The sequence below is a fragment of the Stenella coeruleoalba genome, assembly GCF_951394435.1.
Source record: "Stenella coeruleoalba genome assembly, chromosome: 9".
NCBI classification, from domain to species: Eukaryota; Metazoa; Chordata; class Mammalia; order Artiodactyla; family Delphinidae; genus Stenella; species Stenella coeruleoalba.
In genome coordinates, this window is record NC_137155.1 from 21,671,213 (window position 1) to 21,698,691 (window position 27,479).

Sequence of the window (27,479 nt, forward strand, 5' to 3'; positions counted from 1 at the left end):
CTGTGATACAAAGAAAATCAAGAACATACTGACCTATGAGTAGCTAGGAGTTAGGGAAGGGAGAGATGTTCTATAGCAGGGTCAGTCCTTCCAGGCTGAGCATTATGGACAAGCACGTGCCAGAGCAAGGAATAAAGAAGCAGCCCTGAAGTCTGGATCATTTACTATTAAACTGAAAGAACACTCTCAAAGTGGAAACTTGGAGGGTATTAATTTTCATAAGAAAGGTCCACACATCTTGTGTGGAGGATGAATAATGTGGCACTTCTTCTAAGTCAAGGAATTGAAATGTTATTTTATAACTACATGGCTTCATAACTTTAGGCAATGGAAAGTAAGAATCATAAGAATGAATTGGAAAAAAGTATAGACATAGGTGTGCTAATGAATACAACTTTAATTGCTAAAATCTTTCAGGCAAAAACTGATTTCAGGGAAGAGCATCCACTTATAATGACTATTATGTCAATTTAACAACATTAATACAGCCAAAATATGACAACTTAATGCTGATTCTGTTCTGAACATGTTGATAACTATGCTTTCTAGTCTCTGCATGGAGCCTAATTGAAAAATGATTATCTTATTTTCAAGGTTTATCATTAACTAGAGAAAAAAGGACAGTGTGGTATTTTTCTTTTATCCCTAATGAACCAATATTCCAAGTCACAAATTTATCTAAGCGATTGAAGTGATCCAGTTCAAGGTGCAAACTAAATAAAAATTCCACAGAACACTACAGAACCTTTATTTCCCATTAATCTCTCTTTTCGCATTAATCATGTCTGAAAGTCTTTTCTACTGCAGAAAATAGAATAGCAATATGAATTTTATTAAAAATAGTTATATTTCTTCATTATTTTTAATAAAAGAAACAACCAGCCTGCCAGGTTGAAGCACTGATGAACAATGCAATAATAGCATATGCTTTATAGAGACTCCTTTCTTTTACTTTGACATATGTACACATAGCAAAGGAAAAAGCAAGGTTTATAATTGCCTATCTCACTTATTTTCAAGAACTGAGCAAGGGGTTAACATGTTTTGTCCTAGTATTCACTTTCATATGAAGGATACTTTGGTTTGTGCCAGAATTCTAATCTGTGCTGTGATATAACAAATGAACTTCCAAATCTTAATGTAATGTTCAACATTGCAAGTTTTAAATCTGGCTTGTTTAATGTGGTCCAGGACAGTCTCCATTCTTGTGATGGGTACACCAACTAAAATAGATGGCCATTAAGTTCACTGCAGCAGGAGAAGAGAGATGCAGGAAGAGACCAGCTCATGGCTTTCTCAGTCATATTGTCTCGAACTATTCATATGGCCCCTACACAACTACAAAGAAGGCTGCAAAACACAGAAACACATGATACTCACTGACCTTTATTTAGACCTCTTCCACAATTGAGATTTGATTATTTCCAAGAAATTGAACCCAAACCAAGCAAAATGTTGGTTTGAGTCCAGGTAGTTTTAATTTCAGGGGGACTAGGCTTTATTCATTAGCACAAAACCAGTAATATGTCTGCTAAATCTATAAAAGACTAGGAAAAAGCAACTCTCACGAGATGGAAAGTTCATTTTGAACAGAAGTAGAAAATATCTGGAAATCTGCTTACTCTCTCTTAATCTTGCAATTAAACCCATTAATTAAAGTCCTGTATTATTTTGCATTCTCCAATGCTTAACTGATCTTCTGTAAGCTTGGCTAGAAGGGTTGGAAGAGGGTCAATAGACTTGGACAAAATTTTACAGCTTGTTGATATTTCACGTGGTTGTTGCTGAAAGTAGTATTATTTTTAATTCATTTTTTTATACAGCAGGTTCTTATCAGTTATCTATTTTATACATACTTCTGTATATATGTCAATCCCAATCTCCCAATTCATTCCACCACCATCAACCCCCAGCCCCCGCTTTACCCCTTTGGTGTCCATATGTTTGTTCTCTACATCTGAGTCCTATTTCTGCCTTGCAAACTGTTTATCTGTGCCATTTTTGCAGATTCCACATATATGCGTTAATATATGGTATTCGTTTTCCTCTCTCTGACTTACTTCACTGGTAGTCTCTAGGTCCATCCATGTCTCTACAAATGACCCAACTGCATTCCTTTTTATGGCTGAGTAATATTCCAATGTATATATGTACCACATCTTCTTTATCCATTCGTCTGTCCATGGGAATTTAGGTTGCTTCCATGACCTGGCTATTGTAAACAGTGCTGCCATGAACATTGGGGTGCATGTTTCTTTTGGAATTATGGTTTTCTCTGGGTATATGCTCAGTAGTGGGATTGCTGGGTTGTATGGTAGTTCTATTTTTAATTTTTTAAAGAACTTCCATACTGTTCTCCATAGTGGTTATATCAATTTACATTCCCACCAACAGACAAGAGGGTTCCCTTTTCTCCACACATTCTCCAGCATTTGTTGTTTGTAGATTTTCTGATGATGCCCATTCTAACTGGTGTGAGGTGATACCTCATTGTAGTTTTGATTGCATTTCTCTGATAATTAATGATGTTGAGAAGCTTTTCACGTGCTTCTTGGCCATCGGTATGTCTTCTTTGGAGAAATGTTTATTTAGATCTGCTGCCCATTTTTTAATTGGACTGTTTCTTTTTTTAATATTGAGCTGCATGAGCTGTTCATCCATTTTGGAGATTAATCCTTTGATTAATCCGTTGATGCGTTTGCAAATATTTTCTCGAATTCTGAAGGTTGTCTTTTCATCTAGTTTATAGTTTCCTTTGCTGTGAAAAAGCTTTTAAGTTTCATTAGGTCTCATTTTTTTGTTTATGTTTTCATTTCCATTACTCTAGGAGGTGGGTCAAAAAAGATCTTGCTGTGATTTATGTCAAAGAGTGTTCTTCCTATGTTTTCCTCAAAGAATTTTATAGTGTCCGGTCTTACATTTAGGTCTTCAATCCATTTTGAGTTTATTTTTGTGTACCGTGTTAGAGAGTGTTCTAATTTCATTCTTTCACACGTAGCGGCCAGTTTTCCCAGCACCACTTATTGAAGAGGCTGCCTTTTCTCCATTATACATCCTTGCCCCCTCTGTCATAGATTAGTTGACCACAGGTGCATGGGTTTGTCTCTGGGCTTTCTATCCTGTTCTATTGATCTATATTTCTGTTTTTGTGCTGGTACCATATTGTCTTGATTACTGTAGCTTTGTAGTATAGTCTGAAGTCAGGGAATCTGCTTCCTCTATCTCTGTTTTTTCCCCTCAAGATTGCTTTGGCTATTCGGGGTCTTTTGTGTCTCCATACAAATTTTAAGATTTTTTGTTCTACTGTTGAAAAAAGTGCCATTGGTAATGTGATAGGGAATGTATTGAATCTGTAGATTGCTTTGGGTAGTATAGTCATTTTCCCAATATTGATTCTTCCAATCCAAGAACATGGTATATCTCTCCATCTGTTTGTGGCATCTTTGATTTCTTTCATCAGTGTCTTATAGAGTCTTACCTTTTAATTACTCTGTGTGAGAAACCCTACTGACTTGCCTATATTTTTAAATAGTGCTGTAAAGATCACAGTGTGCACTGAGTTAACCTCCCTTTAGCTAGATCTATTTGGGTGTTTCCCAAGGCCGTTCACTTGTATAAGTGACGCATTACAGTTCAACATTAGAAGACACTATATTTCATGTTAAACATCTTATAAAGATTATAATCACATTTTCACGACAACACACCTAATGCTTCAGAAGCCTTTGTGTCACGTCTCAACTCATTACACATTCCAAAGGAGGAAAGCGATTTTAAAAGCTTTGTATTTCTCATTATGTTTATTTTCCCATCCACTTACTAGGACTGGATCATATTTCAGAGTTTCATGAATAGTGAAGGCAGATTTCAAGGAACATCAGAGTTATGATGCATCCTTAATTTGACATTCATAAAAAAATCTGAAATTCCATGCATGGCTTGTTTTATCCAGAACTGCACTTAATTTAAACCCAGCTCTTTATTTACCCCTGAAGTGTCTGCTGTATTTGATATATCTTCAGCTTCCATAAGCTGTTTACACCTGCTCAATTTTGAGGGCATTACATAACCAGAATATTTTAAGCCAATTTGATGACCTGATTTGAATTATGATAAAATAAAGAACAGGAAGCCAGCGGAATTTGAAAATGATGGCATTTTAGATCAGAAAGAACCATTGGAATTCACTTTATTCCCTTACCTCTCTCTCCCTAGTCCCAAAGGTAAAGTCTATGCCAAGGTTCTAGAGTGAGTTAGTGGCATAGCCAGTCCAGAACCAATGGTTTTCAATTCTTAGATGAACGCTCTTTCCATAGTGCCATGTTGCCAAATAGGTAAAGCAAAGGGTTATTTCTACTTATTATGCTCTAACAAGGCTAAACTGCAATGTGCAAATAACTGACTAGTACACTAAACATAAGGATATCAGTAACCACAATTAGTGTTCCTTTTTTCATTGTTCTTTTGGTCAGGTGTATTTGGATTGAGTGCTCTACTACAAATCTACAGCCTTAAAGTCCTGTAATAATGCTAGTGTCCACTGCCTATAGTTTTCCTTCAGCTACTACAATTATCCAACAGCCTATGTACTCTTCAGCTGACTTTGGAAACTTGGGTAGGTCTGAACCTGCTAGAGTCCTAATTCTTTCTATTCAAAAAGTGAAGAGGCATACAATGAGGTGTGTTGACTGAATTATATCCAACTAGGCTACAACCTTTAAGTCTGCAGGGAGCAGATTCTAGGCTCCCTGGAAGGTGAGCTATTTTCCATTTAAAGTGATGACTGGCTCTTCTAAAGATGGAAAAATGGCTTCACACACCCATCTCCAATTCTTCCTTGGGCAGCTGCTGGAACCAATGAAGCCCAGGAGTATACATACTCTCGGCTGTGGTCCACAAACCCAGACTTCCTATGGAGAGCCTTCCTCTTATGAAGAGGAAAGAGAGATACAAACCAAAAGGGAAAAAAACCAAGAAGAAAGATAGGGTCACAACCAAAAAAAAAGCTGATCAAGTCAGGGCAACGGGAATTTTATGTGGTTTAGAAGATCAGTAATATTGTTCACTGTTGGTGTTTATTGCTTTTCTTTTGTGCCAGATATGTTCTTTTATTCTAAAGCTAGAGCCTTGTGGTGTCAAATGGATAAATCAATACCGTTCCTTCTAATGTTCCTTGACTTTCCATTTTAAGAAACATTTTGAAGCCATTTCTCTCCTGTAATGTATTCTGTCAACCAAACCAATGAATGTTACTATATGACTAGGAAAGATGCATTTGTTTTGTTCAATAAAAAAAAGAAAAAATCTACGGTATTTTCACATATATGACATGAAACTAGATCTTACTATTCTCAGCGATAAGAGGGAGAGGGCAAACCTAATACAGCTTTCTATAAACCAACAACACATTTCTAATAAATATACCATACATATGGGCATACATATGAATGACTAGAACCTTTTCTAATATTTGATAGTGCTCAGAAGCTTTTGAATTTTTCCTTTTGGCCTAGCTTCCCAGGGGGCAGTTTATAAATCTCTCAAGAAATTTAGTTTCATTTGTTTATAGATTTCCTTCTCCTTTGGCTCACACTGCTAATAACCATATTTATTCTCTAATAACCCTTATTCTCAACACTTAGCACAAAACATAATTAGGCTTTTTTTTTTAAATCCAAATTATTTTCAAAGAACAAAAATCTGGAACTTGATTCTGAAATAACTGTAAAAAGAACAAAATTCATATTCTAAAAGCAACTTCAAAAAAGAGCCTCTAAATTGATGATTCTTGTTTGAAGCAATAAGGTTAAACGTGAAACAGATGTGTAATATACAGCTGTTGCAATATATTGTTATTTATTGTTATTTTTTTTTTGCGGTACGCGGGCCTCTCGCTGTTGTGGCCTCTCCCGTTGCGGAGCACAGGCTCCAGACGCGCAGGCTCAGCAGCCATGGCTCATGGGCCCAGCCGCTCCGCGGCATGTGCGATCTTCCCGGACCAGGGCACGAACCCGTGTCCCCTGCATCGGCAGGCGGACTCTCAGCCACTGTACCACCAGGGAAGCCCAATATATTGTTTTAAAATACAGTTGGATCTTATATCTCTAGTCCTATGCCTGCATGTCTACCTACAGTTCAACCTACCATTCCAGCACAGAGGCTTATATTGCTTAAAGATATTCTGGGTACTTAATCATGTTCTTGATCACCTTCAACTCAGAGAATTTCATTTCATTGTTAGAAGATGATTTTAGTTTTTTGGTATTCCACAGATTGATTCCACTCTCACTTCTTACCATATGCTTAAAACCTTCATGATGAAAATTATGAGTAATTAGATTCATTCATGCCCACCAAAACTATTGCCTTGTTGAATAATAAGCATATTTTGGCAAGCTTTAAAAGTACTGATTTTTGCTTAAGTATTAAAATTATTTTTCCCCATGAAGTATACTAGAAAGCTCTGCCCTAATTCCAGACTTTATAATAGATATGTGGTCACCAGCTTCTCTCCAATAGTTATCTCTGACCATAGTCTTACATGGGATTATATAATTAGGGCAAAGGGATGTTGACTCTGCATGGTAACTTTCAGTGGGTTGGTAACTGCTCTTTTTAAAAGAAAACAGTCCCTATAACATTTTAAGTCTGCTTCTATTTGCTTTTCCATGAAAGATAATCTAGTATAACAGAGAATTTAAAAAACTACATTAGAAGCCTTACAATTTTATTCTTGAGCATGCTTCTTTTTAACATGGTTTGGTTATACTAACTTAAAGTGCTTAAATATGTAGAAACATCATTGTGAGTTACACCTCAATCAGCTCTTCCATAAAAGTAATTTCTTTCGTATCTTAAATCTATGTTTTTCATTTTATTTGCTTTTTATAGAAGAATTTAGGCCTTTAGTTTTATTGATTTTTGTCTTTTACTTGGCATATACACACTGGTATTTCTTTTGGCTTCAAATAAATTTAAAATATTTCCCAATAAAACAACTGAAAATATAGAATCAGTTCCTAAGGATCTTTTCTATATAATTCAGTTTGAAAGAATGATGAACTGATCTCATGAGGGCCTCTTTGTGTGTGTGTGTGTGTGTGTGTGTGTGTGTGTGTGTGTATACACACTCATGCTCACTATATGCCCAACAGTCCTGTCTCTGTGACCAAGTCCTGCCTTCCATGCTTAGAGACACAACTTAAAAAAATATGTTTTTGAAGAATTATGTTCTGAGATAAGGTTCTGGGAAGACAAAATGCAAAGGCTAAGTGTAGGCACCTCTTGTTTATGGGGCAGGGAACACATTGATGGGATTTTACATTATAAGCAGTTAAGGCCCAGTAGAGATTTGGACTGACCACCTCCCTCCCGTGCTTAGCTCAGAAATCAGCCAGCAGCCAGGCCCAGATTTCCTTCAGAGGGAGTTATAGCAGCTAAGTTGTTCACAATAAGATTTGGATGAGTACTTTGTGTGTGTGAGGGGAGGGAGTCTCTGCAGCCCTCGTCCCAGAACTCCCCCTTACACACTAGGCACTAAGGAAATCCAGCTGCTTTCTTTTTAGTAGTAGTTGGTGGTGGTGGAATAATGTGGTGGCAGTAAGCAGAATTACTCCGTTGGGTCTCGTCTTACTAAACAAGTTAAACCACCCAAACATAGTTACAAGTTAACAACAATTTTGTTTCCATGACCTATTCCTGTTAGTAAATTAAACAAGAGGTATACATATTAATGAATGCATATATAAAGGCAGAGACAAGCTCTTCAATAATACATTTTCCTATTATGGTATTGGGTACTGAAAACCAATGAGAATTATTTGACCCAAAGAATATGTAACAAATGTCACTCCATACTCAAAGCCAATAGATATACTGGATACACATGTAAATTTCTAAACAATAGCAGGATTTTTCACATTACTGACATATCTTTGCTGCACACTCTTTGAAAATGTCTGAACATTTCATTAAAACATATACTGAGTGAAGTTGCCAGATTGTCCAGGTCCAGTTCGTCAGTAAAAAAGTGATTATAGATAATATAAATTAGAATCACATCTATCTTAGATGTTTTTTTCACTTTTATGCCAAGTTAAGAGCATTGTTAGTGAATGGTATTATTGGAATAGGCTATTAGGAGTGCTGGCTACAAATTCAAAGAATAATTGTTTGATCGTAATATTCATATTCAATAAGTTTCTAATCATCTCCTTTATAGGAGCTATTCAAGGATTTCTAATTGAATTTATGACATTGTAGCAAATTCACATCACGAACCTCTTTATGTTTACTCATATAAGCCTAGTTATTTTACTTTTATATGTATTTTTCCATCATAGTATTTCTTTGGAACTCTGAAGAGAGAGGACTTATTTAAGAAGTTAATTAACTAAAGCAAAATTTACTCCTATTATCTTCATATTTAATTAAGACTTATTTACATCATCACCTTAGCAAGGACTACAGATATTCTTTTTTTTTATTATTACAGATATTCTTGAATGTCAGCCTCTTATCTATTTCCCTCAGCTTTTAAATGTAATAAAGTACCTGGATTCTTTATTCAGTATTTCAGATCTCCTTTCTTTCATGTCACAAAAGATAAATTCACACAGCTGCACTGACAACATCACAGTTTTGAACATGCATCCACCCATTTCCTTATAAATAGTTCAGTCACTTACTTTAATCCATCTTCCTCTGCCCATCACTCTAATGTCAAACTTACAAGCTTAAGAATGCACTTTTGCAACTTCTAGTTGTTGTTTTTTTTTTTCAACGTATTTATTGGAGTATAATTGCTTTACAGTGGTGTGTTAGTTTCTGCTGTATAATGAAGTGAATCAGCTATATGCATACGTATATCCCCACATCACCTCCCTCTTGCGTCTCCCTCCCACCCTCCTTATCCCACCCCTCTAGGTGGTCACAAAGCACGGAGCTGATCTCCCTGTGCTACGTAGCTGCTTCGAACTAGCTATCTATTTTACATTTGGTAACGTATATATGTCAATGCTACTCTCTTACTTCGTCCCAGCTTACCCTTCCCCCTCCCCATGTCCTCAAGTCCATTCTCTACATCTGTGTCTTTATTCCTGTCCTGCCCCTAGGTTCATCAGAACCATTTTTATTTTTAGATTCCATATATATGTGTTAGCATACGGTATTTGCTTTTCTCTTTCTGACTTACTTCACTCTGTATGACAGACTCTAGGTCCATCCACTTCACTACAAATAAATGAATTTCGTTTCTTTTTATGGATGAGTAATATTCCATTGTATATATGTGCCACATCTTCTTTATCCATTCATCTGTCGATGGACACTTAGGTTGCTTCCATATCCTAGCTATTGTAAATACAGCTGCAATGAACATTGTGGTACATGACTCTTTTTGAATTATGGTTTTCTCAGGGTATATGCCCAGTAGTGGGATTGCTGGGTCATATGGTAGTTCTATTTGTAGTTTTTTAAGGAACCGCCGTACTGTTCAGAGTCCAAAAGTCTACTCACTTAACTAACACACACTCACAGAGGTAGCATTTGGACTGACAAGATGTCAATCAATAAGCATTCTCATCTAGGAATGTCTGATAGTGGTGCCCTGGCATTTTTGTTTTGATGAACATTTAGTGCTAACAGTGGGAAGGGCCACCCCTCCTAAGATGTGTGTAGGTGAAAAGGGTTGGATGCTGAATTATCCATTTCACTTCTTTGTGTGTTTTCAGTATTTTGTTATAGTCATCCTTAATCCATACCTTTCACATAGTTCTGGCAGTTCAATCCCAGAAACTATATACATATATATATAAATATATATTTATACATATATACACACATATACATACATATATATACACATACCTATATATATGTATGTATGTGTGTGTGTGTATATATATATATATATATATATATATATATATACATGGTTTATTTGTTTCACTTATTTCAGCCAAGATTTTCTTTCTTTAATATCAACCTTCCACTGCCCACATCTTTGAGTTTATTAAAGTTTAGAACAAAACTAAAACAAAAGGAACACACACAACACTCACAGATCAGAGTTTCCAGATAGATATTGGAAAGTTTCTGGAGGTCATGGAATCTACCTTGAAGGAAATTGATTTTGATACCTATCTAGGATCTAGGACCTGGCTTGAAACGTCCTTGAATTGTCCTAAAGTAAACAGAAGATTCTCAAATGAGCTGAAGCAGGTACTAAAAAGCTGATTTGTGAATTTTATCATTTTACCAATTCCTCTCTTTTGAAGTAGCACCTGCTCATAATCAGGGATTGTTGTGAATTTCTATAGGCTGTATATTAAGAAATATGTGCCCAACACTCAACGTTATCACTTTCTCAGAGTTACAGAACATTTAACTTTACTTTCCAATGCATAATTTCCTTTCCACTTGTAAGACTCCCCTGCTGCAAACCAGTGATGAGATTGGGAGTTACTGTGTAGATTCCATCTATGAAATAGCTGTTTCAGCTAATGAATTGAATTTGCATTCTCTTGTCTCCCTGTGTGGAGTTCTACCCCAATTATGATTCATTCTGAAATCACCAACATCCTGGACTAGAACTAATATTTCTCCATGCTAACTTGAGAAGTTAGGCTTTACAGCTTGAAAATCATGTCTCTTCTGGCTATGACATCATCATAAACCACACAACTGCAGTTACAAGCTTTTGCATTTAAAACTTCCATATCTCAAATAAATTGTCTATTCCAAAAGTCCACCATTTAAAAAATCAGTGTAATTGGACTTTTCTTTTAAATTAAACAATGAATATACAGTGAACATTTATCTGTTACCATAGGAAAAAAAAATTGCCTGTTACTCACATGGCACTGTGCGGAGGTAGAGGTTGTCACGAATGATTTGCTGAAGTTCGTGGTCCACAGAACCCTTCTGAAATCGTAAGTTGAGGTAGTGACGAAGATCCTTATCAACAATTCCTCCTAGAATAATACAGTTTCTTAATAAAGGATGTTGGAAAATATTTTAACTATGTAATTTGATCTGTCATAAACATACTCATGAAGCCATTTAAAACATGCATTATTTCACATTGCTCTTTTGACCTTCTGAAACATTTGCTGCCCATAATAATAAAAGATAACATTCACTAAGATAACAATTATCCACTCAGTCAGTGCTCAGTGTTTTACATGCACTCTTTGTTTTTCATTTAGAATGAAGTCTTTATTACGGCAAAGGACACATGGTACTCTCGAACTGAAATCATACTAAAATGCCATAGTGTATCTCACTGCATGGCTAAAAAGACTTTTTTTTTTTACTTCCCACTCTCCCTTTCTCCCAGTCTTTCTGCCTTTGAATTTGACCACTCTAGGTATCTTAGACAAGTGGAATCGTATAATATTTGCCATTTGTGACAGGCTTATTTCACTTAGTATGTCTTCAAGGTTTGAAAAGGTTTTTCAGTTATTTAAAGTTACTCTGGATTTAGATAAGTAGGGTGATAAAGAAGTTAAAAGAAAAAGAATTACACCAATATAAATGCTTTACTACCTTTATAAAATGAATCAAAATAATGTATCTGCCATATAAAATATGTGCAGATGTTTTTAACTACAGACAATGTTTGAAAGACTTTAGGTATTTTTAAATTTTATTATTATTATAGAAATAATAATAACATAATTTTGAGTACATTTTTCATTATAATCTAATGGAAAACAAACTGGGCTACAGGTAAGAAAATCAATACTGTGAATTTATCAAAGATTATTTTCATATTTAATGATAATTATGTTAAATTATGAAGATTTATCTAAGGCCCTTCATATTCTTATACTTGGAAGAATGAATTATAAATCAAAATACTTATAAAAATATAAATAAGAATTTCCAAAACCCTGATCTTTTCAAACATATTAGGGTAATTGAGCCAAGACAAAGAATTACAGATAGAGGAAATAGGATGTCTGTAATAGTTACAAATATCATATTTTCTTCAAATCCTTTTGAATCTCAAAATTATAATTCATTATCAATCTATTTGCACCACCATGACCACATAAAATAGCCTTATGGATGCAGCCCACGGGTCCTCCCATGGGGATCCGGCCTGAGGAGCAGTGGCGGGAGCTTCGAGACTAGGGCGGCGGGAAAGGTAGGAGGTGTGGAGAATTTTGGGTTTCGAAAAAGGTTTTGCTGACTGATTCCAACAAAAGTGAGGCATGGCTTCCGGAAAGATGGCGGAAGTGTAAGACGCGGAGATCACCTTCCTCCCCACAGATACACCAGAAATACATCTACACGTGGAACAACTCCTACAGAACACCTACTGAACACTGGCAGAAGACCTCAGACCTCCCAAAAGGCAAGAAACTTCCCCCACGTACCTGAGTAAGGCAAAAGAAAAATGAATAAACAGAGACAAAAGGATAGGGACGGGACCTGCACCAGCGGGAAGGAGCTGCGAAGGAGGAAAGGTTTCTACACACTAGGAAGCCCCTTTGTGGGCGGAGACTGCGGGTGGCGGAGGGGGAAAGCTTCGGGCCGCGGAGGAGAGCGCAGCCACAGGGGTGTGGAGGGCAAAGCGGAGAGATTCCCGCACACACGATCAGGGCCGACCAGCACTCACCAGCCCGAGAGGCTTGTCTGCTCACCCGCCGGAGCAGGCGGGGCTGGGAGTTGAGGCTCGGGCTTCGGTCGGAGCGCCGGGAGAGGACGGGTGTTGGCGGCGTGAACACAGCCTGCAGGGGGTTAGTGAACCACGGCTAGCCGGGAGGGAGTCCGGGGAAAAGTCTGGACCTGCCGAAGAGGCAAGAGACTTTTCCTTCCCTCTTTATTTCCTGATGCACGAGGAGAGGGGATTAAGAGAGACGCTTAAAGGAGCTCCAGAGACGGGCGCGAGCCACGGCTAAAAGCGCGGACCACAGAGACAGGCATGAGATGCTAAGGCTGCTGCCACCACCAAGAAGCCTGTGTGCGAGCACAGGTCACGTTCCACACCGCCCTTCCGGGGAACCTGTGCAGCCCGCCACTGCCAGGGTCCCAGGATCCAGGGACAACTCCCCGCTGGAGAACGCACGGCACGCCTCAGGGTGGTGCAACGTCACGCCCGGCCTCTGCCACCGCAGGCCTACCCCACACTCCGTGCCCCTCCCTCCCCCCGGGCCTGAGTGAGCCAGAGCCCCCGAATCAGCGGTTCCTTTAACCCCGTCTTGTCTGAGCGAAGAACAGATGCCCTCCAGTGACCTACACGCAGAGGCGGGGTCAAATCCAAAGCTGAGCCCCGGGAGCTGTGCGAAGAAAGAAGGGAAAGGGAAATCTTTCCCAGCAGTCTCAGGAGCAGAGGATTAAATCTCCACAATCAACTTGATGTACCCTGCACCTGTGGAATACCTGAATAGACAATGAATCACCCCAAATTGAGGAGGTGGACTTTGAGAGCAAGATTTATGATTTTTTCCCCTTTTCCTCTTTTTGTGAGTGTGTATGTGTGTGTATGCTTCTGTGTGAGATTTTGTCTGTATAGCTTTGCTTCCACCATTTGTCCTAGGGTTCTATCCGTCCGTTTTTTTTGTTTTGGCTTGGTTTTTAAATTTTTTTTCTTAATAATATTTTTTTATTTTAATAACTTTATTATATTTTATCTTACTTTATTATTTTACCTTATATTATTTCTTTCTTTTTTCCTTCCTTCCCTCCATCCTTCCTTCCTTTCTCCCTCCCTCCCTCCCTCCCTCCCTTTCTTTCTTTCTCTCTCTCCCTCCCTCTCTCCCTCCCTCCCTCTCTCTCCCTCCCTCCCTCGCTCCCTCCCTCTCTCTCTCTCTCTCTCTCTCTCTCTTTCTTTCTTTCTTCTTCTACTAATTCTTTCTTTCTACTTTTTCTCCCTTGTATTCTGAGCCGTGTGGATGAAAGGCTCTTGCTGCAGCCAGGAGTCTGTGCTGTGCCTCTGAGGTGGGAGAGCCAACTTCAGGACACTGGTCCACAAGAGACCTCCCGGCTCCACATAATATCAAACGGCGAAAATCTCCCAGAGATCTCCATCTCAACATCAGCACCCAGCTTCACTCAATGACCAGCAAGCTACAGTGCTGGACATCCTATGCCAAACAACTAGCAAGACAGGAACACAACCCCGCCCATTAGCAGAGAGGCTGCCTAAAATCACAGTAAGTCCACAGACACCCCAAAGCACACCACCAGACGTGGACCTGCCCACCAGAAACACAAGATCCAGCCTCATCCACCAGAACACACACACCAGTCCCCTCCACCAGGAAGCCTACACAACCCACTGAACCAACCTTAGCCACTGGGGACAGACACCAAAAACAACGGGAACTACGAACCTGCAGCCTGCAAAAAGGAGACCCCAAACACAGTAAGATAAGCAAAATGAGAAGACAGAGAAACACACAGCAAATGAAGGAGCAAGATAAAAACCCACCAGACCTAACAAATGAAGAGGAAACAGGCAGTCTACCTGAAAAAGAATTTACAATAATGATAGTAAAGATGATCCAAAATCTTGGAAATAGAATAGACAAAATGAAAGAAACATTTAACAAGGACCTAGAAGAACTAAAGATGAAACAAGCAATGATGAACAACACAATAAATGAAATAAAAAATACTCTAGATGGGATCAATAGCAGAATAACTGAGGCAGAAGAATGGATAAGTGACCTGGAAGATAAAAGAGTGGAAATAACTGCTGCAGAGCAGAATAAAGAGAAAAGAATGAAAAGACCTGAGGACAGTCTCAGAGACCTCTGGGACAACATTAAACGCACCAACATTCGAATTATAGGGGTTCCAGAAGAAGAAGAGAAAAAGAAAGGGACTGAGAAAATATTTGAAGAGATTATAGTTGAAAATTTCATTAATGTGGGAAAGGAAATAGTTAATCAAATCCAGAAAGCACAGAGAGTCCCACACAAAATAAATCCAAGGAGAAATATGCCAAGACACATATTAATCAAACTGTCAAAAATTAAATACAAAGAAAACATATTAAAAGCAGCAAGGGAAAAACAACAAATAACACACAAGGGAATCCCCATAAGGTTAACAGCTAATCTTTCAGCAGAAACCCTGCAAGCCAGAAGGGACTGGCAGGTCATATTTAAAGTGATGCAGGAGAAAAACCTGCAACCAAGATTACTCTACCCAGCAAGGTTCTCATTCTGATTTGATGGAGAAATTAAAACCTTTACAGACAAGCAAAAGCTGAGAGAGTTCAGCACCACCAAACCAGCTTTACAACAAATGCTAAAGGAACTTCTCTAGGCAAGAAACACAAGAAAAGGAAAAGACCTACAATAATGAAACCAAAACAATTAAGAAAATGGGAACAGGAACATACATATCAATAATTACCTTAAATGTAAATGGATTAAATGGTCCAACCAAAAGACACAGATTGGCAGAATGGATACAGAAACAAGACCCATATATATGCTGTCTACAAGAGACCCACTTCAGACCTAGAGACACATACAGACTGAAAGTAAGGGGATGGAAAAAGATATTTCATGCAAATGGAAACCAAAAGAAAGCTGGAGTAGCAATTCTCATATCAGACAAAATAGACTTTAAAATAAAGACTATTACAAGAGACAAAGAAGGACACTGCATAATGATCAAGGGATCGATCCAAGAAGAAGATATAACAATTATAAATATTTATGCACCCAACATAGGAGCACCTCAATACATAAGGCAAATACTAACAGCCATAAAAGGGGAAATCGACAGTAACACATTCATAGTAGGGGATTTTAACACCCCACTTTCACCAATGGACAGATCCTCCAAAATGAAAATAAATAAGGAAACACAAGCTTTAAATGATACATTAAACAAGACGGACGTAATTGATATTTATAGGACATTCCATCCAAAAACAACAGAATACACATTTTTCTCAAGTGCTCATGGAACATTCTCCAGGATAGATCATATCTTGGGTCACAAATCAAGCCTTGGTAAATTTAAGAAAATTGAAACTGTATCAAGTATCTTTTCCGACCACAACGCTGTGAGACTAGATATCAATTACAGGAAAAGATCTGTAAAAAATACAAACACATGGAGGCTAAACAATACACTACTTAATAACGAAGTGATCACTGAAGAAATCAAAGAGGAAATTAAAAAATACCTAGAAACAAATGACAATGGAGACACGACCACCCAAAATCTATGGGATCCAGCAAAATCAGTTCTAAGAGGGAAGTTTATAGCAATACAGTCCTACCTTAAGAAACAGGAAACATCTCAAATAAACAACCTAACCTTGCACCTAAAGCAATTAGAGAAAGAAGAACAAAACAACCCCAAAGTTAGCAGAAGGAAAGATATAAAAATCAGATCAGAAATAAATGAAAAAGAAATGAAGGAAACGATAGCAAAGATCAATAAAACTAAATCTGGTTCTTTGAGAAGATAAACAAAATTGATACACCATTAGCCAGACTCATCAAGAAAAAAAGGGAGAAGACTCAAATCAATAGAATTAGAAATGAAAAAGGAGAAGTAACAACTGACACTGAAGAAATACAAAAGATAATGAGAGATTACTACAAGCAACTCTATGCCAATAAAATGGACAACCTGGAAGAAATGGACAAATTCTTAGAAATGCACAACCTGCCAAGACTGAATCAGGAAGAAATAGAAAATATGAACAGACCAATCAAAAGTGATGAAATTGAAACTGTGATTAAAAATCTTCCAACAAACAAAAGCCCAGGACCAGATGGCTTCACAGGCGAATTCTATCACACATTTAGAGAAGAGCTAACACCTATCCTTCTCAAACTCTTCCAAAATATAGCAGAGGGAGGAACACTCCCAAACTCATTCTACGAGGCCATCATCACCCGGATACGAAAACCAGACAAGGATGTCACAAAGAAAGAAAACTACAGGCCAATATCACTGGTGAACATAGATGCAAAAATCCTCAACAAAATACTAGCAAACAGAATCCAACAGCACATTAAAAGGATCATACACCATGAGCAAGTGGGGTTTATTCCAGGAAAGCAAGGATTCCTCAATATACGCAAATCAATCAACGTGATACACCATATTAACAAATTGAAGGAGAAAAACCACATGATCATCTCAATAGATGCAGAGAAAGCTTTCAACAAAATTCAACACCCATTTATGATAAAAACCCTGCAGAAAGTAGGCATAGAGGGAACTTTCCTCAACATAATAAAGGCCATATATGACAAGCCTACAGCCAACATCATCCTCAATGGTGAAAAACTGAAAGCATTTCCACCAAGATCAGGAACAAGACAAGGTTGCCCACTCTCACCAGTCTTATTCAACATAGTTTTGGAAGTTTTAGCCACAGCAATCAGAGAAGAAAAGGAAATAAAAGGAATCCAAATCGGAAAAGAAAAAGTAAAGCTGTCACTGTTTGCAGATGACATGATACTATACATAGAGAATCCTAAAGATGCTACCAGAAAACTACTAGAGCTAATCAATGAATTTGGTAAAGTAGCAGTATACAAAATTAATGCACAGAAATGTCTTGTATGCCTATACACTAATGATGAAAAATCTGAAAGTGAAAACAAGAAAACACTCCCATTTACCATTGCAACAAAACGAGTAAAATACCTAGGAATAAACCTACCTAAGGAGACAAAAGACCTGTATGCAGAAAATTATAAGACACTGATGAAAGAAATTAAAGATGATACAAATAGATGGAGAGATATACCATGTTCTTGGATTGGAAGAATCAACATTGTGAAAATGACTCTACTACCCAAAGCAATCTACAGATTCAATGCAATCCCTATCAAACTACCACTGGCATTTTGCACAGAACTAGAACAAAAAATTTCACAATTTGTATGGAAACACAAAAGACCCCGAATAGCCAAAGCAATCTTGAGAACGAAAAACGGAGCTGGAGGAATCAGGCTCCCTGACTTCAGACTATACTACAAAGCTACAGTGTTCAAGACAGTATGGTACTGGCACAAAAACAGAAAGATAGATCAATGGAACAGGATAGAAAGCCCAGAGATAAACCCACGCACGTATTGTCACCTTATCTTTGATAAAGGAGGCAGGAATGTACCGTGGAGAAAGGACAGCCTCTTCAATAAGTGGTGCTGGGAAAACTGGACTGGTACATGTAAAAGTATGAGATTAGATCACTCCCTAACACCATACACAAAAATAAGCTCAAAATGGATTAAAGACCTAAATGTAAGGCCAGAAACTATCAAACTCTTAGAGGAAAACATAGGCAGAACACTCTATGACATAAATCACAGCAAGATCCTTTTTGACCCACCTCCTAGAGAAATGGAAATAAAAACAAAAATAAACAAATGGGACCTAATGAAACTTAAAAGCTTTTGCACAGCAAAGGAAACCATAAACAAGACCAAAAGACAACCCTCAGAATGGGAGAAAATATTTGCAAATGAAGCAACTGACAAAGGATTAATCTCCAAAATTTATAAGCAGCTCATAAAGCTCAGTAACAAAAAACAAACAACCCAATCCAAAATTGGGCAGAAGACCTAAATAGACATTCCTCCAAAGAAGATATACAGATTGCCAACAAACACATGAAAGAATGCTCAACATCATTAATCATTAGAGAAATGCAAATCAAAACTACAAGGAGATGTCATCTCACACCAGTCAGAATGGCCATCATCAAAAAATCTAGAAATGATAAATGCTGGAGAGGGTGTGGAGAAAACGGAACCCTCTTGCACTGTTGGTGGGAATGTAAATTGATACAGCCACTGTGGAGAACAGTATGGAAGTTCCTTAAAAATCTACAAATAGAACTACCATATGACCCAGCAATCCCACTACTGGGCATATACCCTGAGGAAACCATAATTCAAAAAGAGTCATGTACCAAAATGTTCATTGCAGCTCTATTTACAATAGCCCGGAGATGGAAACAACCTAAGTGTCCATCATCGGATGAATGGATAAAGAAGATGTGGTACATATATACAATGGAATATTACTCAGCCGTAAAAAGAAACGACATTGAGCTATGTGTAATGAGGTGGTTAGACCTAGAGTCTGTCATACAGAGTGAAGTAAGTCAGAAAGAGAAAGACAAATACCATATGCTAACACATATATATATGGAATTTAAGAAAAAAAAATGTCATGAAGCACCTAGGGGTAAGACAGGAATAAAGACACAGACCTACTAGAGAATGGATTTGAGGATATGGGGAGGGGGAAGGGTAAGCTGTGACAAAGCAAGAGAGAGGCATGGACATATATACACTACCAAACGTAAGGTAGATAGCTAGTGGGAAGCAGCCGCATAGCACAGGGAGATCAGCTCGGTGCTTTGCGACCACCTGGAGGGGTGGAATAGGAAGGGTTGGAGGGAGGGAGACGCAAGAGGGAAGAGATATGGAAACATATGTATATGTATAACTGATTCAGTTTGTTATAAAGCAGAAAGTTACACACCATTGTAAAGCAATTATACTCCAATGAAGATGTAAAAAATAGTAATAATAAAAAAATGAGATTCAAATCTATAAAAAAAATTTTAAAAATAGCCTTACGTGGGCGTGCATATAATGTTTTACACAAATAGTAAATATATTTGAAAACTATATATTGCTACATTTCTGAAGTTCCCATATTCATTGTTTCAGTTGCCTCTAATCTGCTGGCACAGCCTGAGCAAGATACCATACAAAATAGTATTTTTAACTGAACTATCAAAATTCTTACTCTCCAAAGTTTCTCATATATTTTAGTCAATAGTATCAATTTACTTTTCCACCCAATATAATATGATAGCAGAAAACAAATGATAGGAGCTTGCACATGTTATTTTCCAAATTCAATTTTTTTTTCAGTCAAAGAAGTGGAACACTCAGAAATGAAAATCACTTGAAACTACCATAGCATATATCAACAATTACCTATTGTTTACATCTCCAAATGCTCTGCGTTCCCATGGGTCTTAGACTTACTGACATCACACTGAATTAGTTAAAAATTAGAAATCCTGAAATTCTGAAGTTCTGTTTTCCTCCCTTGTTCTTTCCCAGTCAGAAAACATGCCTACCCTTGCAAATTCAATACAGCTGCAGAGCAATCACCATTCCTGACTGTTCTCAGCTGTCGTTTCTGCCGAGTTCTGAGTCTACAGATCCTTCATCACCTGTACTCCACCTCTCTTCTCTTTTTCTTTCTGTCTAATATGAGGGACATGCCAAGTGATGAGACGTTTTCTGGCAGCCCGAGAAAATGCTAACTACAGAACAACAGATGTAGTCTGTCCACTAAAGTAAGCTAGAATCACTCACCTAATATAACATGGATAAGCCCACATTTTGTAGTCCAAGATGATTCTTGCCCCTGAAAATACATTATCAATTTAAACCATTTCTTCTACTAGAAAAATACCACATTAGCCCTCTCAAAAGTTTATTTACCTAAGAAAACAACAACAACAAAAAATGACTGTCTATTCATTCAATGACTGGATGTATCTTTTTTGCCATGGAAAAACCTGCTGAAGCTTCTGAGAATTAATATAAACTTTCTTTTGTTAACTAAAATGAATCGCCACATTTGTTTTGGAAGGTCTTTCTTGGCCTCATATTTCAAAAATACTTTATCATCCTTCACAATTCATCATAGCATTTTTCATGTAAGGCAATTTTATTTACCCACTACCTTATTATGGAATATTCTGCTGATTGCCTATCCAACATTCTTTCCTCTATTTTTTTTTTTTTTTTTTTTTTTTTATTTAGAACCTTGATTTAGCTTCAGGCCCGAACATTCTCAGACCCAGGACATGGATCACGGTTGTCTGAAACTGTCATACAATCAGGTTCCCTGCCTCCCTAGCTGCCGTTGAAGCTTCCAGCAGCTATGTCCTGGCCATTGAGACCTAACACAGAAGAAGAGTTTTCTTATTCATTGAACTAGAGTTTATATCTTATATCACGACCCTTCTCATCCAGTCAATCTTGGCTAGACTGGGTATTCCTCTTTGGGACTTCCACGGCCCCTCTGCTCTCTAGTAGACCTGATATTCTGACCACAAACCACAAAGAGAGATGGACAAGGGAAAAATCCAACATGCTAAGGATATTGTAGTAAAGTTAGAAACAGACTGGGTTCTGGATGGCTTCACTGAGCAGTTAAAATAATATTGGCAACTACATACCTTAGGATATCTTGTTATAAGAGAAAAAGGAAATAGTCATTTTCTAAAACTATTATGATTTCTGTTTGCAACTATACATGACCCCAATCAACATATTAGATGTATAGAAACGTTTCGCATACATATGTATACATAATATGTATACATATTTTATGTATATATAAATACATACTTTTAAATGCATATTTTTCCTTAATTCGAAATTTCACTTGAAGAAGGATTAAGCAATGGATAGTGGGCAACGGCTGAGCTGAAAAATAGAGCCTGGCTCTTAAGACTACCTGATTTCAGGTATATAAGTTAACATCTTAAAGCAAGCTAAAAAATAAAGAATGCCACATACTGAGTGTCCAGTAAATGTTATATATAATTAAAATAAAAAATATTATCTTCTATCTTGTCATAGTTATAATTTTTGGTTTTATCATTATTGTTTGTAGAGTTTCTGTTTTGTCATTTGTTAGTAATACCTAGATTTGGTAGCTTAGAGAATACCTACATCAATCATTCTGTCAAGCATAGCACTGCCAAGTTCATCATTGCATTGCATGCCTTAGCCATTGTACTCTTCAAAACAATTCAGTGGTTCTTGCTTACTATTATATTTTAAAAATTATTGAGTAATTTTACTTAACTGTGAAAAAATTATTTTCTTTATTTTACAAAATAAAATAGTAGATTAAAAGATATAATACCTTCTCAAATTACACATTTGCCAAAAAGAGATCTGGGAAAAATATAAAGCCTATGATTCTGCTTCTAAATAACATGTACCTAATTTTCATAATCTACAGTCTGAAGACCAAACTTCTTAGTCCAAAGTAGTCAACCATTTTCTCAACATGACCCCAAACAAGCTTTTCAATCTGATATCAAAGTATAACCTAAGAAGAACCCTTAGGAGAGAACTTAATCCAAACTCTTCATTTGCAAATGAAGAAAGTGAAGCTCACACAAATTATTTGGCACTGGGCTCAGAGCAAAGATGGGGTGGGGAGTGGAAGAAGAATCAAGGAGCAAACCCAATAGATTATTTGAGGAGAAAACTCTAAATGTTACCACTTGAAAATGGTGTGCATCTCTGTAGTTTCTATACTTTTCAGAAATGCTCCCAGGAGAACTGCTTTGTTCCCTCCCCTGCTTGAATGTCCAGATAGAGGAAGCAAAGGAAGAAGTTACAGCTTGGCTCAGATGGACAGAATCTCCTTGGCATATTCCTTAAGAAAAATTGTTTGTTTTAGTCATGTAGCCAAAGCCAGACAATCTTCCTAAGGTTGAGGGAGAAATACACCAGGCTCTATATTGTTTGTGCCAAGAGTCTGACTGCTAATAGCTGGCGAGAGTAGTCCCATCCCTCATTTGTGGGCATAACCATTGGCTCAAATTTTCCTGTCCCTTGAGTCAACTGTTTCTCAAATCAGTATGCACCTTAAAAACTTGTAAACTGGGGAGAGTAATTCACTGATTTGTATGGTGCTGGGTGTGTATGAAAAAGAAGATGGAGATGAGCAGCACGCCAAAGTCTGGTTCATTCTGATGTAATTTATTCATCCTGTGATTTAGCCAAATGAGGCTACTCTAACATTCTATTGACCGTACTTATTCTTCCTTCTCTATACCTCATTTTTTTTTCCTTACACTCCATAAAATTCTGAAGTGGGCATTTGATTTGTTTGTGCTTTATTTTTTTCACCCATATTTATGCTTTATCTTATGATACCTTCTTTTAGTAACAGTACCCTGATTTCCCTTTTCAAGTCACTGTATCTCTCTCATTCTGTACAAATGTAGTCAGACTTTTAGTCAGTTTTCCCTGTTCTCTCTTATCCAAATAAAGTTTCTTTTCCAGGAGTTGTCTTTATAAGTGGAGTTACCCAAGGATGTGCATGCGAGTGCATGCATCCTGAAAGTAGCACCCTGAAAAATCTACCCATCACTTTTGCTTCCTGGATATACAGAATTGCCCCTTTCCTGTGTTTTTCTAGCCAATTTCTTCAACTTCCCCTTTGTTGTTTTCAAATAAAAAACATCACAGGGCTTCGCTGGTGGCGCAGTGGTTGAGTCCCCCTGCCGATGCAGGGGATACGGGTTCGTGCCCCGGTCCGGGAAGATCCCACATGCCGTGGAGCAGCTGGGCCCGTGAGCCATGGCCGCTGAGCCTGTGCGTCCGGAGCCTGTGCTCCGCAACGGGAGAAGCCACAACAGTGAGAGGCCCGTGTACCGCAAAAAAAAAAAAAAAAAAAAAAAAAAAAATCACAGATAAGAAAGCCCTCCCTTTGATACTACCAGTGGAATTCATATCCATCCTTCAACTTAAAATTATCCTCCCCTTGGCCTTCCTTGTGATCTTTTGGCCAGAAGTCTTCTCACTCCTCTGAACTTCCATGTCCTGGTCACCTTTCTTAAATACCTGTACATTCTAACAGGCCATATAATAACTAGTGGATCTACTTTAAGTTATGTATTAAACTGTAAGCTCCCCAGGACAGGGAATTTCCTAATCATTTTATATATTCTCCCCTCTCCTCACTTCAATCTCTACAGCAGTGCCTTCTTAATATAAGTGGCCCTGAAATGTTTGCTGAATAAATAAATCACAAATGCTATAGTGGATAGAATGCTAGATTACAGATTTGGAAACTGAGTTTTAATTACCACTCCAACACATTCATTGAGTAGTCTTGCACAAGTCATGTAATCTTTTCTGGGTCTCATTTTTCTTACCTGTAAAAGGTGGTTCTGTTTGTGTTGCTATAACAGAATACCATTAGACTGGGTGACTTAAACAACAAATATCTATCTCACAGTTCAGACACCTGAGAAGTCCAAGATCAAACAGCTGGTAGACTGCGTGCCTGATGAGGGTACTCTTCCTGGTCTGCAGATGGCCATCTTCTTGTATCCCCTATGGCTGAGAGTGAAATCATCTCTCTCGCGTTTCTTCTTATAAGGGTACATATCCCATTCATGAGAGTCCCACCCTTATGACCTAACTACTTCCCAAAGGCCCAACTTCCTAAGACATTCACAATGGGGGAGTCAGGATTTCAACATATGACCTTTGGAGGGGACAAAAACATTCAACCATAACAATATTTGTAGAACCCAATAAGGTCTCTGCTAGATCTAAATTCTATACTTCCATATAAACTATCTACTAAATATTTCTTACAGTTTGGAGTTTTTTTGGTAATCAGACAACTAAATTATTTTATTGTTAGTTGTAATTACAGATCACAAGTTAGTTATAGCCCATAAGAAATAAAGGCATGGAAAACACTAATTTAAAAAGCTATCTGAACCCCAATGTTCACAGCAGATTATTTACAATTGCCAAGATATGAAAGCAACCTAAGTATTCACCAGCAGATGAATGGATAAAGAAGATGTGGGGTGTGTGTGTGTGTGTACATACATTATATATGTGTAAAATGTATGTATAAAATGTAATACTACTCAGCCATTAAAAAAATGAAATTTTGCCATTTGCAGCAACATGGATGGACTTGGAGGGCATTATGCTAAGTGAAATAAGTCAGACAGAGAAAGACAAACACTGTATGATGTCACTTACATGTGGAATCTAAAAAATACAAGAAACTAGTGATTATACCAAAAAAAAAGCAGACTCAAATATACAGAGAACAAACTAATGGTTACCAGTGGGGAGGGGCAATACAGGGGTATGGGATTAAGTGGTACAAACTATTAGATATAAAATAAACTACAAGGATATATTTTACAACATGGGGAATATAGCCAATATTTTATAATAACTATAAATGGAGTATAACATTTAAAAATTGTGAATCACTATATTGTATACCTGTAACTTATATAATATGGTACATCAAGTATACTTCAATTAAAAAAAGAAAAAAAATACACGGATAATCTCCCTTTGATATTATTTTTTTATTATCTGAATTGTCTAGGAAGCTAAGATCATCAACACGAAATTGATTTCATACCTTGTCATTGTCAAAAAAGTAGTAAAGTAATCAAGCAAAGCAGTCTGTAAGGAATTGGAAGAAGGGGAAGATCTATCTATTTGCCTTAAGATATGCCCATGAGTAATTGCAAATTCATTTTATGTTAATTTATTGGATGGTGGGGAAGTTGAGGAAGTAGGAACATATTACAGGGCTTTGTTGCTATGCCCCTTTTCCAGGAATAGTTTCTTCTTGACTCACCTCAAAAATGGTGAAATAAATCACAGAAAAGTTGATTGATTCTTTTAAGCTCCACAGCCACAAAATAGGTGACAGACGTGTCTAATCCAGTCTGCTGGAGCACGCTCCATCCCCTTTTAGGTGAAAAATGGTGTCTTTGGTTTCTTATGATCTAGAGACCCATCTCATTTACAAATGGCTAGAGTACTGTACACAACCACTGAATTCATTTGATCTATACTAGTCTTTCTATAAATTATGAGCCAGTAAAATTGCTCTTCCCCTAATAATTCTCCTTTGCCTATTTTAAATAGAAGCACAAATATAAGGCCCTTGGTGACTCATTGCAGATGCCATGGTTAATTGCTTTTCCACAGCTGAAAACATTTAGGTATATGAAAATGTGTAACCCTTCCATGTTTTAATCATAGTATCAGAGGGTTTAGTCAATCCTTTTAATCATGATTTAATACCTTTGTGTGTTGTTTTTCTTCAAAATTTCAGTGGCGTCACATAGTTTGTGTAAGAAATGAAATAATACAAGAGAAGGAAACATATTAAACAGTTGCAGATCATTAGTAGATTCAAAACTAGAGAGAATAATTGGTATTTCAGAAAAATGACAGATAAATGTAAGTGACTTATAATAATATTCTCCAGCTCTATTGAAAATGGGTTTTTTATCATTTCCTTCCCCCCACTATTGTACAGATGGGATATTATTATTGTTTCATCTTGCATTGTTGGTCTTGGTCTCAAAGTAAATATTAGAGTTCTTCTTATAGTTATGATTATAGGTTCCCATGGAGAAGGGAAAATGAGTACTCACTGTATTCCTGGCATTGTGCTAGGTGCTGTATGTGCATTACCCAAAATTTTACAATCAAGAAATGTAAAGGAAGGAAACATAGTTGAAAGTAAACTCAAGTGCATCTAAATTTTCTAGGATGTCTCAAGATGGCTAACTTAGTCTAGGAATAGGGCATTTCCTACTGATTTCTTTGACTCACCTAACTCTTAAATATTAGATGTTCATTATAAAAAGCAGGATTCAGCTAATTAAAAAAAAGATATTTGACCAAAAGTGAATCTGACCTGAATTCAATTCATTTTTTTAAACCAGAGATTATACTACTGTAAGTTAAAAAAAACCAATCTATTACAATAGTTATGAGTGGGTTTGAACTCACTGAAGGTTAATAAATCGCAAAGCTCTAAAGTTTCTACATAAAATTACTAAGGTCAAAAAAAATAAACTATTGTCCAAAATAGCTACATAATTTAGTAGGCAAAAAAAAAAAAAATTTTTAGGGTCTTAGTTTACTGTCTTTTAAACTTTATTCCAAAGTTTTGTTCTTAGAAAATCCAATTTAAGAATTCACCCACAGGGGTTTCCCTGGTGGCACAGTGGTTGAGAATCTGCCTGCCAATGCAGGGGACACGGGTCCGAGGCCTGGTCTGGGAAGATCCCACATGCCAAGGAGCACCTAGGCCCGTCAGCCACAACTACTGAGCCTGCGCGTCTGGAGCCTGTGCTCCGCAACGAGAGGCCGCAATAGTGAGAGGCCCGCGCACCGCGACAAAGAGTGGCCCCCACTTGCCGCAACTAGAGAAAGCCCTCGCACAGAAACGAAGACCCAACACAGCCAAAAATAAATAAATAATTAAATATTTTTTAAAAAAAGAATTCATCCTCATTAATTTTATTTTTTAAATTTATTTTATTTACTTTATTTTTGGCTGTGTTGGGTCTTCGTCGCTGCGCACAGGCTTTCTCTAGTAGTGGCGAGTGGGGGCTACTCTTCGTTGCCATGCACGGGCTTCTCATTGCGGTGGCTTCTCTTTGTTTCAGAGCATGGGCTCTAGGCGCCCAGGCTTCAGTAGTTGTGGCATGTGGGCTCAGTAGTTGTGGCTCACAGGCTCAGTAGTTGTGGTTCACGGGCTTAGCTGCTCTGCGGCATGTGGGATCTTCCTGGACCAGGGCTCAAACCTGTGTCCCCTGCATTGGCAGGCGGATTCTTAACCACTGCACCACCAGGGAAGCCCTACCCACATTAATTTTAAAAAGCACAAATTAAACTGCTCATATGAGGTACACA

The 27,479-nt window shown here is 37.5% G+C and overlaps 1 protein-coding gene across 8 annotated transcripts in view; it reads right to left on the minus strand.

Annotated features, from left to right (window-relative positions):
* Positions 1 to 27,479, minus strand: part of MAGI2 (membrane associated guanylate kinase, WW and PDZ domain containing 2) — a 1,347,997-nt gene that overhangs the window by 952,122 nt on the left and 368,396 nt on the right. For 4 of the 8 annotated variants that reach the window (XM_079931544.1, XM_079931541.1, XM_079931547.1 and 1 more), the window contains one exon: positions 10,857 to 10,973. In XM_079931544.1, coding sequence (XP_079787670.1) covers positions 10,857 to 10,973 — 117 coding nt within the window. Of the gene's footprint in view, positions 1 to 10,856; positions 10,974 to 12,383; positions 12,439 to 23,932; positions 23,957 to 27,479 lie in introns of those variants that run through there. The other 4 variants (XM_079931548.1, XM_079931543.1, XM_079931549.1 and 1 more) reach the window with 4 other exon arrangements.